Source organism: Talpa europaea, assembly GCF_964194135.1.
Source record: "Talpa europaea genome assembly, chromosome: 9".
Classification (NCBI taxonomy): domain Eukaryota; kingdom Metazoa; phylum Chordata; class Mammalia; order Eulipotyphla; family Talpidae; genus Talpa; species Talpa europaea.
In genome coordinates, this window is record NC_140076.1 from 115,732,573 (window position 1) to 115,745,894 (window position 13,322).

At 50.6% G+C, this 13,322-nt stretch overlaps 1 protein-coding gene across 1 annotated transcript in view; it reads left to right on the plus strand.

Annotated features, from left to right (window-relative positions):
• Positions 1-8,053, plus strand: part of PIP5K1A (phosphatidylinositol-4-phosphate 5-kinase type 1 alpha) — a gene marked incomplete at both ends in the record, with an annotated part of 37,984 nt that extends 29,931 nt beyond the window's left edge. The window contains 4 exons of the mRNA XM_084242492.1: positions 766-912; positions 1,117-1,246; positions 5,544-5,667; positions 7,946-8,053. Of these exons, the coding sequence (XP_084098618.1) occupies positions 766-912; positions 1,117-1,246; positions 5,544-5,667; positions 7,946-8,053 (509 nt within the window). The remainder of the gene's footprint in view (positions 1-765; positions 913-1,116; positions 1,247-5,543; positions 5,668-7,945) is intronic.
• Between the last annotated feature and the right edge of the window lie 5,269 nt (positions 8,054-13,322).

Sequence of the window (13,322 nt, forward strand, 5' to 3'; positions counted from 1 at the left end):
TTGCAGAAGTGTGTCATTGTGGGTATAGGAGCTCTGTCACAGGCTGAGCTTTAGGCAGAACTAGACTTTCATGGACGGAGATACCCCAGAGTATTCCTAGCGTGGTTTTCTGTCCCTATCCCAGATGCCTGGGGTTCTCACACTAGGATCGGGTGGTTGGGAAAATAGTGTTTCTGCTTAGCACATGTCCTTGGTCTCTTCCTTCAACTTTCTTGGTTGGGAAGAGCTAATGATGTTCTTTCCAAATCTCCCCCGCTGCTGCCACCAGCAAGTTCCATCTCCTCCTCCCCAGCTTCTCCTCATCAGCTTCAGTTGTCCCTCAGTGAGGCAGAAGAGGATCTGAGTGTGCCAGTCTTAAGAAACTTTCTAAGTCCTTTCAGAACAGTGTATGAAAGCGTAAAGTGTCACAGTGCCGTGTGCTGTGAGATGCAGTGAACGGGCCCTCTCTGCCGGGCTTCCCTGGAGGGCACTCTCCATGCTGACCACAGAGGGACGACTGGCCAGGGGACCTCTCATCAGTGGCTGTAGCAGGGGAGATACACGTGTGCCGCTTTGCCTCTGGATTCTCTGCTGCTTTCCAGAGTCAAGGGAACGAGATGCTCCCTCTGAAGAGCAGTCCATAGAGCCTGCCTTAGTTGACATTAAACCTTCCTCCTGCTTTGCAGAAGAACAACTTCCGGTTTGTGCTGGGGAAACTAGTAGTTTGTGTCTTGGTGATGGTTTCTGAGGTGGGTGCTAAGTAGGCTCTCTCTTTCCCTTTTAAAGTGAGGCCCTCTCCTTCCAAAAAGTTTCGGTCTGGCTCATCTTTCTCTCGGCGAGCAGGCCCCAGCGGCAACTCCTGCGTTACTTACCAGCCATCCGCCTCTGGGGAGCACAAGGCACAAGTGACAACAAAGGCAGAAGTGGAGCCAGGTCAGCGCCAGGGCTGGGGTCTCCATGTAATTGGGCCCGCCCTCCCCCCTCCCTTCCTTCTGTACCCTTACCTTTTGTGCCTAGGACCTCTTCTCCCCATTCCTGTCCAGGAAAAGTCAACATGCTACCTGTGTCCCCTCTATAACCCAGCCCATTTTCTCCTCCTTTTTATTCACTGATTTTCTTCCCCTTTCTTTTTTCCAGGCGTCCACCTCGGTCGTCCTGATGTTTTACCTCAGACTCCTCCTTTGGAGAAAATCAGTGAGGTCTCGACTATTCCTGACCCCTGTTTCTCGCCTGTAGTTGGAGAGACTTTGCAGATGCTAACTACAAGGTTGGTTCCTTGGTCCTTTCTTCACTTAATCTTTTCATCTCTTGTTAGGGTCTTGGGAACCTCAGTACTGTATAATTCCGTTACTTCCAGGGGTCATTGTTTGCCTTCTTTACTGCCCTTGGCGATCTCACAGCCTTCCTCTCCTCGGGTGTGTCTCTGGTAGTTTATGAAGCCATCAGCATTTCCGCATCCTAGGGGGTGGGAGCCCACTCTGTGTAACCTGATATTCAGTCAGAATACCAGCCCTTCCTCTCCTGGTTAGCTAAGTGAGAACTTTCAGCTCAGGATTTAAGGCTGGAAAGATTCCCAGTCAGTGAAAGCAACAGTTTTTCAAAAGACTCCATTGTCAAGACTGAGACTTAATTTTGTTACCTAGTGTGTTATGTTTATATTAATTACCCTAAAATTTAGTGCTAAAATACACACATTGTACTTTCTGTGGGTGCAGCTTTGCTGGGTCCTCTGACTCGAGGTCCTTCCATGGGGTGGTAGTCAGCTGTGGGCCAGGGCCAGGGTCTGGTCTGAAGACTCAGCTGAGACTCTCCACTTCTCAACTCGTCTATGTGGCTGTTGGCAGGTTTCAGATCTTTGGGTGCTGGGCTGAGGGCCTCAGTTTCCTGCTGCCTGGAGGCCTCCCTCAATTCTTTGCCCCGTAGCCTCCTTATGTGATCTCCATGGCACAGCTTGGGGCATGACAGTCACTTCCCTCAAGTGAGTGTGCGTGCACCTAAGTAGGATCCACGTCTTCCTGTCCTCTGTGTCAGAATTAACATCCTGCCTCTTGTGCTTCGTTCTCTTTAGTGAGGCTAGCCCACTCCCAGGAGGAAGGGGTACCAAGAGCGCGGTGGATACCAGAAGACGGGGTTCGCGGAGGCCTTCTAGGAGGTGGCCTTTCGCAGTCTGCCCTGAGTCCCGTGATTTACATTCTGCCCTGTGCAGAGTACATTCATTCCCTCCCATGGTCTCCAGGAGGAGACCTGCAGGGCTGCTGCAGGGCTCAAAGCCTGGAATTTTGTTTCTAAGTTAGGTCCAGGTGTGGGTGATCTCCCCAGGTGGTGGTCCTTGAATTCAGTTGTCTCAGTCCCTGGATCTGTGAAGTCGGAGACTGTTGTCTCCTACACTCAATGAACAGTGGTGAGGCAGGTATTGGAGAAGCACTGTACCCATTCCTGTCCAAAAAGTGGGGTAAGAGGCACAGAGGAGTCCCTGAGCCATGGCTGGTTCAGGGCCTGGCGATAGCAGCGTTTAATCAGCTCTCAGAGCACAAGAATAACTCTCAGTGGCTTTTGGCTCTGTCCTCAAGATTTCTACCAAAATCATGGTTTTGCCTTCTGAATCTCCCTTTTTCATGAAAGCAGCAATATATTTGCAGCTGAGTAGTTTCGTCAGCCTGCTGGTTGTCAGTAGAAGTTTGGGGGTTCAGTTGTCTCTGTTTTTGTCCTTTTTAGTCTAGAGTGGTAACGTCTGCTGGAGTAATACCTTCAAAGGTGTGTGGGCCTCCTCTGACTCTCAGTGGGATTCATTCTGTTAGACAAAAGCCTCGCCCATGGGTACCTCCTTGACAAGCCTGTGACTCGCAGAGCACTGTTGTGACGGGGTCTTGCCCTGCCCTTAGTGGCTTGAGTGACTGCTGTGTGTCCGAGTAGTGTTCAGAAGCTCCAGCTTTGACTTCACTCAGGTCTTTAAAAAATTCTTTTTCATCTGTACCCTTGGCTTCATCAATAGACACATTTTCTTGGTAGTGCCTGGATTTTATTCTTCCTCAGAAGCCATCTCTTAATTTTAGATTTGTTTGCTAGCTGGAGAGGTTTAAAGGAAAGACCAGAAAGTCCTGGCTTCTTTGGTTTCGGAGTTCTTCCCTGAATATATTTTTTCTCGTATTTTACTATAAGCGGGTAAAGAAACCAGGTGATACCACTTCAGCATTTCACTTAGAATTCTTCATAGCTAGATCATCCAGTTTGTTAGGCCACATACTCTACTGCCCACGTAATGTAGATGATTTGATGCTAAACTTAGTTTCTCTACATTATAAGGATCCCCTTTCTTCTAACTTTTGGTAAGATTTTTCTCACTTTCCTTTAAACCTTCAGTGGCTTAAAGTCCAAAGTTCTGTATTACATTCAGGGCACTTTTAAAACTCTCCTCAGAGCCCACTTCCCTCTGTCAAAGCCACTTCCATTTACAGCAGCACCGCACTTCCAGGGACGTATCTGCATTATCTGCTGTTGTGTAACACTATAACCCATAACTTAGCAGCTAAAAACAACACACATTTATTACCTCAGAGGTTATGCAGCTTAAAAATGTAGGTGTGCATTTTGTGACAACATGGGTAGAACTGAAAGGAATTTTGGTAAGTGAAGTAAGTCAGAAGGAGTAAGACAAACTGAATCATTTCTCTCTTGTGGAATAGAGAGAAACAAAACAAAGAAACAGACAAAACTAAACCAAAGCAAACCCTAGAAATGGGACTGTAGAATTGAGGCCCGCAGAGAGTGAAAATGGGGCGTGGGGGGGGCACCTCTGGGCTGTGGTAGAGGACAGTGGGTGCCTTGGTGGTGGGTGTGGTGAGAACACACGCCTGAAGAGGTGCTGTATTTTGTACATTATCAATAACAAATAAGTAGGAACAAAATTAAAACGTAGGCGTGATTTAGCTGAGTGACTGACTCATTGACTCAGGAGGTCACACTCGGTCTGTCAGCCAGGACAGTGGTGTCCCTGGAGGCTTACCGGGGAGGCTCGGCTCTCGGCTCCAGCAGCCCACGCGTGGTGGTGGCAAGGTTTAGTTCCTCTTGGGCCGCTGGCCAGTGGCGCCCCCCCCACCTCAGCTCCACAGCATGGCAGCTAGCTTCCTTTGGAGCAAGCAGGAAGAGCAGTGGCCAAAGGAAGCCACAGTCTTTTTAATTTTTTTTTTATAGAGGCATGTTTTATTTATTTATTATTTGTTTGTTTGTTTTGTTTATACAAGCACTGGGTACAGTCAGAAGCGCGGGAGGGTGAGAGAATTCACCAGAGCCAGAGCGGGGAGCAGAGCAGGCAGAAGGACCGAAGGACACTGCTGAGCGGAGCAGCGGGCGGCAGGAGAGGTCTGCGCGCCATGTGGGACCCTCCTCGGGTGGCCGGGGAGCAGCCGGGGATCAAACCGGCGCTGCAAAGGCTGCGGGCAGCCTCGCAACCCAGCGCTCAACCACTGCGCCACCCGGGAGGCCTGCCACAGTCTTTTTATAACCTAACCTTAGAATAGCCATTCCATACCTGTGCCGCATTCTAGACGTTCCCTAGAAGCAGTTCAGTAAACCCAGCCCACGCTCGGGAGGTGCGTCACCCAGTGGCATGAGTGTCGGGCAGCCATGCTGAGTGGGTACCTGCCACACTGGACTTTGAAGAAATTTGCAAAGGAGGGTGTTAAGAAATAACTTCCTGGGCCTCCCCGGTGGCGCAACGGTTGAGCGCTGGGTTGCGAAGCTGCCCGTGGCCTCTGCGGCGCCGGTTCGATCCCTGGCTGCTCCCCGGCCACCGAAGGAGGGTCCCACATGGCGCGCAGACCTCTCCTGCCGCCCGCTGCTCCCCTCAGCAGTGTCGTTCGGTCCTTCTGCCTGCTCTGCTCCCCGCTCTGGCTCTGGTGAATTCTCTCGCCCTCCCGCGCTTCTGACTGTACCCAGTACATGTATAAACAAAACGAACAAACAAACAAACAAATAAATAAATAAATAAAACATGCCTCTATTAAAAAAAAAAATTAAAAAAAAAAAATAATAACTTCCTGGGGCCTCCCCGGTGGCGCAGCGGTTGAGCACTAGGCTGCGAAGCTGCCTGCAGCCTCTGCGGTGCCGGTTCGATCCCCAGCCGCCGGGTGAGGGTCCCACATGGCGTGCAGACCTCTCCTGCTGCCCACTGCTCCCTTCAGCAATGTATTTCTTCAGTCTGCCTGTTCTGTTCCCCGCTCTGGCTCTGGTGAATCCTCTCACCCTCCCACACATCTGGCCGGTTTTTGTATAAAAATAAATAAATCTTTTTAAATAAAATAAAAATAAAAGGTTGAATTATATTGGCTAGGAAGCAGCTAACACTAGGATATTAAAAAAAAAAAACAAAAAACAAAACAGTGTACTTACACACACACACACACACACCCTCCCTCCCTCCCTTCCCCATAGCCTCTTAGCCTCTTCTCTCTGAATCCCAAATGGGTTGTGAAGTAAAATACGGAGAAGCCGTATGGGATTTGTCTTGAGAAGAGAGGCTGTTTTCATTTTGATCTTCTAATTCTTCTGTTTTTTTCTCCTGTCAGTTCAACCCTCTTAGAAAAACTTGAAGTTACAGAGTCAGAGTGCAATCATGTGAGTGTCTGGGGTGTGGGGGCGGTAAATGCTTTGAAGGGTATAAAGGGGATCCCTGATGGCGTGGAGGGAGCAGTGAGTTAGCTGGCAAGGTTAGGGGGCCGGGGGCTGTGTCAAGTTTCGTCGTTGTTACCGTGTACTTGCCAGCGGAGGCCAAAGTAAGAGAAAACTCTTGAACGGTGCCCGCCGGTCACTGACTTGCTCGAAATTAACTTGATTTCCTTTGTGACCTCCTCCTCTCGTAGCCACACCCTTCACTCTACACCCTTTCCCTTTCCAGTGAGTGAAAGTCCTCAGAAGATCTGGAACAAGGTCCTACCACCATCTGCGTGATGCCAAGAAGTCGGCCCTTGCCCAGCAATGCTGAGTTTTCTTCTTGGTCCTCCAGCGGGAGGGTGACGGAGGGTCGTGAGTGCCCCCTCTCCTTCCCCTTCCTCGTGAATGGGCATTAGCTAGTGCCTCGGACGGCTGGGGACCACAGCACCCCTCCACTCCGTGGCTCTTCAGACGGCCAGCTTTGGCTTCCGCAACTGAATTGTTTTCCACCCCAGTTGTTCCTGCTGGACGTGGTATTGCTGAGCCCGGCGGTTTCCTTGCCCCTCCCCTGCCTTCCACCCGGAGCTGGACTCTTAGTTTTCTCAGGACAGACCGGCTGGCGCATTATTTCCACCGTAACTCTTTCTGGAAGGAGAGCCTTGTAATCTGTGTAAAGATTTTGGTGGGAGTGAGGTGGTTTAACCACCTCCCAACCTTTTTTTTCCCCTTTAAAAAAGGAAAGTCAGCTCATGGCACAGCCCCAGCCGGTTTCCAGGAGCCTCCAGAGCATGAGAGGGGCCGCTTGCCGGGCGCCCGTGTCCTGGCAGGCAGATGCGGATTCCGGGCCAGGAGCAGCCCCTCTTCAGCTGTTCCTCTCGATGAATTTCTCAAGATGGAAGCAATGACGCAGACAGGACATGGGGTGACTCTGTGCCCCTTTCTTTAAAACAGTGGGGCAGTCACAGGCTGAGTCAGACCCCTCCCCATGGAGCCTTCCCACTGCCAGGCCATCATGACTATTACTGTTTTGCCATTTGAAATGTATTCTGGTGGTTTCTCTAAATATGAAGACTTATCAAATGAATTTTAGATCCTTCTCCAAAGGAGGTTTCTTCCTTACTCTTCCCACCTTTTGCATCAGTATTCTGCCGCGTGTGGAGCTGAGGCGGAGCGGGGGCCACTCGTGTCCGGCTAGCAGGCTGTCCGTAGCTGTAAGGCCAGAGAACATGCTCAAGTTCTTGGGGATTCAGCCGATTCTTGCCTCGGCGAGTTACTGCTGAATCCCTCGCCCGGCCCCCTCTTCATGCAGAGGACTTGGAAATGGGGGCTGTCACCCCTTCCTCACCCGCTCCAGGAGCAGGTGTGCGCCCCACACCCGCCCGGGCCTGGCCGGCGGGGCCTGGCCGGCCCCATCGCAGGCAGCTTGTTGAATCCCGCACTCTCCGCCCGCCCCACCCGAGTGGGTGAGCCCCGCCCGAGTAACTGTCTATATTAGACGCCCCCAGCCGGCTTCTGGCTGCGCTCTTTGCTGCCCTGTTCTTTTTTTTACAAGACGGAAAAACAATTCTTGCTATTTTTTTCATAATTTACTATTTATGATGTATTTAAGTGTTTTATCCAAGACTATTTGAGGGACTATTTGAGGGAGGTCTGGGGCTTAGGGAAGGGAATGGGGTACAACATTTTTATGAAGTGTCACTATTTGCCCCGCTTTGTATTGTTCAGAAATGGGAAATACAGTATAAAAATGATAAATACCTGGTTTTGATGTATTAAACTTTCATCAGTTATTTAGACTGTCTTGTTTCTTCCTGGCTCTTTCTCACACCATCCCTTCCACCCTCCTGTCCCGCCCCCGGGCTCAGGTGTGTTCAGGCTGCCCTGAAGCAGGGCTGCGCCTCTTCTGCGTCCCTCACCCCCGCTTCAGGCCACCTCAGACCGAGAGCTTTGTTGCTTCTTCCTGCTTCCAGCCTCCTGGGAGAGGCTGCAGGGCACGTGCAGGGAGTTTCTGTAGATCTCTGGTCCCGATCACAGCGCACTTGGGGAGAGTTGTGGGTACCAAGTTCAAAATATGACTCACGTTTAGGAAGAGAAGGGGGGGAGAGGGAGAAGTGCCTGAGCCTGGCCGGCCTTAGGGCGAGACCTGGCCTCCCTCTCCCTCGGCCTGACGAGGGTATCGCTCTGCTCCTCGGCTGCGCGATTCCCTCTGTGAGCTTACGAGACACTACGGGTGTCGAGAGGGGGCAAGTGGGTGGGAAAATTCTGGAGAAAAGTCCATTTCCACACCGCTTCCTGTCTTGTGAGATTCCCCCTCCAGCGTCTGCGGCAGCTGATGAGCCGAGCCCGGGCTGTCGCCCCGTCCTGCGGGAGTCGGGATGTGCAGGCGGAGCGCACGCGCTGCAGGAAAATGGGCTCCGTTCCCTGAAAGTGGCGTGGAACTTGGTGGTGTAAGACCCTGGGTGGTCACCGCGGCTGGGGGTGTTGAGGAAACGGCGCCCGAGCACAGGGGCCCGCAGGCACCGCCGTCTGCCCCAGAACCGGGCCGGCGGGACTCCTGGGGCTGCTGCCGTGGACGCCACCTGGGAAACCCTGGCAGCTCGTCCTTTTTGCTTTAAACTGGACAGTGGGGAATCAGTTTCTGCCTCCAGGTGGAATATGATCAAAACAAACTCAATCAAACTAACCTCTTGACAAAGCCCTGCCGAAGGGGGTAGAAAAAGCGGACTGAAGAGTCTTGTAGGTGATGGGGGCTGAGTCAGCTGCAGTGGAGGGGAGAGGGTTAAGGTGGTAAAAAAAAAAAATAAAACTGCATGTAACATGCGGAAGGAAGATGGGGGCAGAAGGATTGAATGTAAGTTTCAGCCACAGGCTCAGACCTACTTTAGTCTGGATAAAGGGGCTGCTCCCCTGGAATTCAGAGCTTGTTTCAGGCATCACGGTCCTTCCGCTGCCCTGTCTGTCGATGCCCCTCACAGCCAGAGGCTCCCTCCAGTGGTGGCGGCCGCCACTGCCCCTAGTGTCCTCCCAGCCCCGCCCCCCAAGGGGGAGCCTGCAAGACACGGGTGGGGGGGGGGGGGAATCAAACAGGAGCCTGACAACGCCGGAGACCTGGTCCATCTTAGCTGCTCTTGCTGTGAAAATTACTCACAGACGTCAGAAATTCATTCATTCCTAAAGCGTCACCAGTTAAAATAGATTCCAGGTTAAACTTATTTCTTTAGTGTTTCAAGGACACAAAAAGCAGCTCTGTCATCTGCTGTATGTTTTTTTCTTTTTTTTTTTTAAAGATTTATTATTTTGTATTTATACAAGCACTGGGTACAGTCAGAAGCACGGGAGGGTAAGAGAATTCACCAGAGCCAGAGCGTGGAGCAGAACAGGCAGAAGGACGGAAGTACACTGCTGAGGGGAGCAGCGGGCGGCAGGAGAGGTCTGCGCGCCATGTGGGACCCTCCTCCAGTGGCTGGGGAGCAGCTGGGGATCGAACCGGCACTGCAGAGGCTGCGGGCAGCTTCGCAACCCAGCGCTCAACCGCTGCACCACCGTGGAGGCCCTGTATGTTTTTTTTCTTTTGCAATTATTCTAATGTATATGTACAAGACATCTTGGAAGAAAAAAGTGAAAGAAAACAGGCAGGGCCTCCCTGGTGGCGCAAGGGGTTAAGACACAACCTATGAAGCTGTCTGCAGTCACTGCGGCTTGAGTTTTATCCCCGGTGGCCAGGGGGCAACCCACATGGTGCAGCAGACCTCTCCTGTCTCCCTGCTGCTCCCCTCAGCAGTGGATTTCAGTCACTCCGCCTGTTCTGCTCCCCACTCTGTCTCTGGTGAATCCTCTCACACACACACCACACCTCTGGCCTGTACCTCAGTTCTTGTATGCATAAATAAATAAATCTTAAAAAAATATATAGGGGCCTCCCTGGTGGTGCAGCAGTTGAGCGCTGGGTTGCGAAGCTGCCCCGGCCTCTGCAGCGCCAGTTCCATCCCCGGCCACGTGGGCGAGGGCCCCACATGGTGCGCAGGCCTCTCCTGCTGCCCACTGCTCCCCTCAGCAGTGTACTTCCTCAGTCTGCCTGTTCTGTTCCCCACTCTGGCTCTGGTGAATTCTCTCACCCTCCCCCGCTTCTGACTGTACCCTGTGCTTGTATAAATAAATAAATCTTTAAAAATATATATAGGCAAATTTTTAAAAATTTTTTTAAGTCTTTCCTCTGCTTAATCTTTCTAGCTTCTCTCCCTTCTCTCTCTCTCTCTCTCTCTTTCTCTCACTCTCTCTTTTTTTATATTTTATTGTGGAAAGTCTAGAACAAAAGTTGAGTAGTGGAGCTAACTGCCTTGTAGCGGCTTCAATAGTTAACATAGGGCCTCCCCAGTGGCACAGTGGATTGAGCACCATGCTGTAAAGCTGTCTGCAGCCTCTGCAGCGCAGTTTCGATTCCTGGCCGGCCAGGGAGAAACCCACATGGCGCAACAGACCTCTCCTGCCTCCCCCGCTGCTCCCCTCAGCAGTGTCTTGGGTCCATCTGCCTGTTCTGCTCCCCGCTCTGTCTCGGATGAATTCTCTCACCCTCCCACGCCTCTGGCCTGTACCCCAGCTCTTGTATAAATAAATAAATTTTTAAAAAGTTATTAACATAAATAAGAGCAATCCGTCTCACCTATACTTTCTTTTTTTTTAAATTTTTTAAAAGATTTATTTATACAAACACTGGGTACAGTCAGAAGCAGGGAGGCTGAGAGAATTCACCAGAGCCAGAGCGGGGAACAGAACAGGCACACTGACGAAATACACTCCTGAGGGGAGCAGCGGGTGTGGCAGGAGAGGTCTGCGCGCCATGTGGGACCCTCGCCTGTGGCCGGGATTGAACCGGGGCTGCAGAGGCGGTGGGCAGCCTCACATCCCAGCGCTCAACCGCTGTGCCACCAGGGGAGGCCCTCATCTATACATTCTAGTCAACCCCCACTTTCTATACTTCGAGAGGATTAAGTAACAATAAATCCCAGACATCACAGCCTTTCATCCATAAATACTTCAACATATAACTGAAGAGATAAGACTCTTTATAACTAACACCATTGTTGTGCCTAAAATAAAACGCTAGATTCCTTAATAGTAGATAGCCCATCAGTGTTCAAAATCAGCAAACTGTCTTACAAATGAGTTTCTTGATCTTCCAAGTTTTTTCCCCCACCACCTGGCCAAAACATCTCTTAAGATCAGGGGTGTCCTGCATGTTGCTAAGTGTATCAGCCCTCATCTCACTTGACTTGTCAGCAGCATCTGAAGTTTACTGGCTGTAATCAAAGCGACAGGAAGGTGGTATGTATTTGCAGACCAGACTTCCCTGTGAGTAACAAAACTGTGGATAAAGGTTAACTCAAAATCCAGGCAGATGTAACCATTTTCGCCTCTTCTTCGGTCCAAAAATAAACCACCATCCTATTCGGCCCCTGAGGCAGTCTCCTCATGGCCCTTCCTGTTCTTTTCCCCAGTCTGTTCCCAAAGCAGCCGCTCTATAATTAAAATGGTCATGAGGGTGTACACGACCTGGCTTCTTCACTCCTGTTGTCTATTTGGCCTCGTTTCTGTCCCTGAACTCCAGGCTCTGTGACCCCCTGGTTCTTAAACATGCTCTTATCTGAGGAATTTGCAATTGCTCTTTCCTCCAGATCCCCTTCAGACCTCTGTTCAGAGGCAAGGCTTCCCCAGTATCTTCTGTAAATAGAATTTGTGTACAACAGAAAGCACATCACTTCTTGACTTCTTGTCTGCCTTCCCCCACAGAGTGTAAGCACCACAGTGGCAGGATTTTGTTGCGTTTCCTTCCAAAGGCTCCAAATAGTGCCTGACCCACAGGTAAATGTGTTTTTGCTTCCCTTTTTCCATTATAGTTGCTCTTGCTTTACTAAAATGTGATTCTATCAGATGTCATCTTCTGTGTGTGTTGTTGTAGCTCCCTCAAGTGAAAAGCTCCTGACAGTTCTATAGGGATGTCTTCACTATTTGAAGAATATTAGTTTTCTGTCCTCCAGATTAAATCAAGTCAATCATATAGGACCCACTTGTCACTTTTTTGAAATGTTGATATATTTTGTATCCTCTGCAATATCCCCACTGATTTCTAAAGCTGAGAAGTTGACGCCTCCTTACACAGGCATCCTAGACCTTGCTTTCCCGGAACAGTGTCCACTCAGTTCCTTGTTCCTGTTTGGGCTGAATGTGTGTTTACTTCTGCTTTGACTAGAATACTAACATATAGTTATGTGGGGTGTTCAACTTGTTTTTGGAGGTGCAGTTCCTGATGAGCCCAGAGTTGTTTTTTGTTTTGTTTTGTTTTGTTTTTTGCTGGTGGTGAAATTTCATCAATTTTAAGAATTATTGTGAAATTAATTTATGGAATATTTGACCTGATTTCAACAATTTGTATTGGTTTCTATTTTGCACAATATTAATACAGCTACATGTGCTTCCTCTTAATACCCCTACCTGCTGCACTATTTGTCCCTCCCCCTTTATTTTTACCTTTTATTGTCACTTCGTTTGGTGTCTCTATACTGTGTACCTGTTTTTTTAAAAACATAATTATTGTTTTTAAAATGTTTTGTTTATGTTTGACGTTGTCACTGATTGTTTTTCTATGCATTCTTACCATCCCCCCCTTTCCTGTTTTGGTTATAGACAGATTGTTTTCCCTTTAGTGAGACAGAAATTTTACTCCTACACAAGTTGTAATGGATACTTTTGAACACATGCATTAAAACTTTACCAACATCTCCGTAACACTTAGGACATTCCTCTCCCTCGACTCCATATGGTGCTGTGTAGCCTCGCTCCTCTCTCCCCTTCCCTGCAGACCTAGGGCCGCCAGTTTTACTTAAGTGTAATCCAAATTTTTGAATGTTTTTCTTGATAAGCAAACCAGAATGGTTTACTGATTTGTCTGCGGTTCTTTGGTGGATTAGCTAAAATAACTCCTCAACCCTGCTCTGGGTTTCCCACCATGGGCCAGGCGAGGGAACTGCAGATTGAGACACCTTTTCGGCTCTTAATTAAGTGGGAGAGCGAGATACAGAGAGAAAAACGCAATTCAGGGGGCCAAGGGCTTCGTAGTTAGAGCGACAAAGTGCGACGGGGAACAGAGCGAGCTGGAACGTCATCAGCGAGCCCGCCACTCTGACAGACGGCGGTAGAGCATCCCCAGGAGACTCAACCGCTCCTTCCCAGCTGCCCCGACACAGCAGCAGCGCAAGCGGGGGTCGGCGGCCGCGGGCCATCGCGCCCCCCACGCCCCCCACGCCCCCAACACCGCCCACAGAGCAGCCCTTTACTTTGGGCGGCGCCTACAGCTCCCAGCAGGCAACGGGGCGGAAATGGGCGGGACCTCAGAGCAGCTTCCCTTTACTTTGGGCGGCGCCTACAGCTCCCAGCAGGCAGCGGGGTGGAAGTGGGCGGGACCTCAGAGCAGCAGCTCTTTACTTTGGGCGGCGCCTACAGCTCCCAGCAGGCAGCGGGGTGGAAGTGGGCGGGACCTCAGAGCAGCAGCTCTTTACTTTGGGCGGCGCCTACAGCTCCCAGCAGGCAGCGGGGCGGAAGTGGGCGGGACCAGTGGCCGCGCGAGGCTCGGGATTGGTGAGGGGCGCCGGGCCAATCGGAAGCGCCGTTGTTAGTTGTCGCGAAGAGGCGGCCGGGAG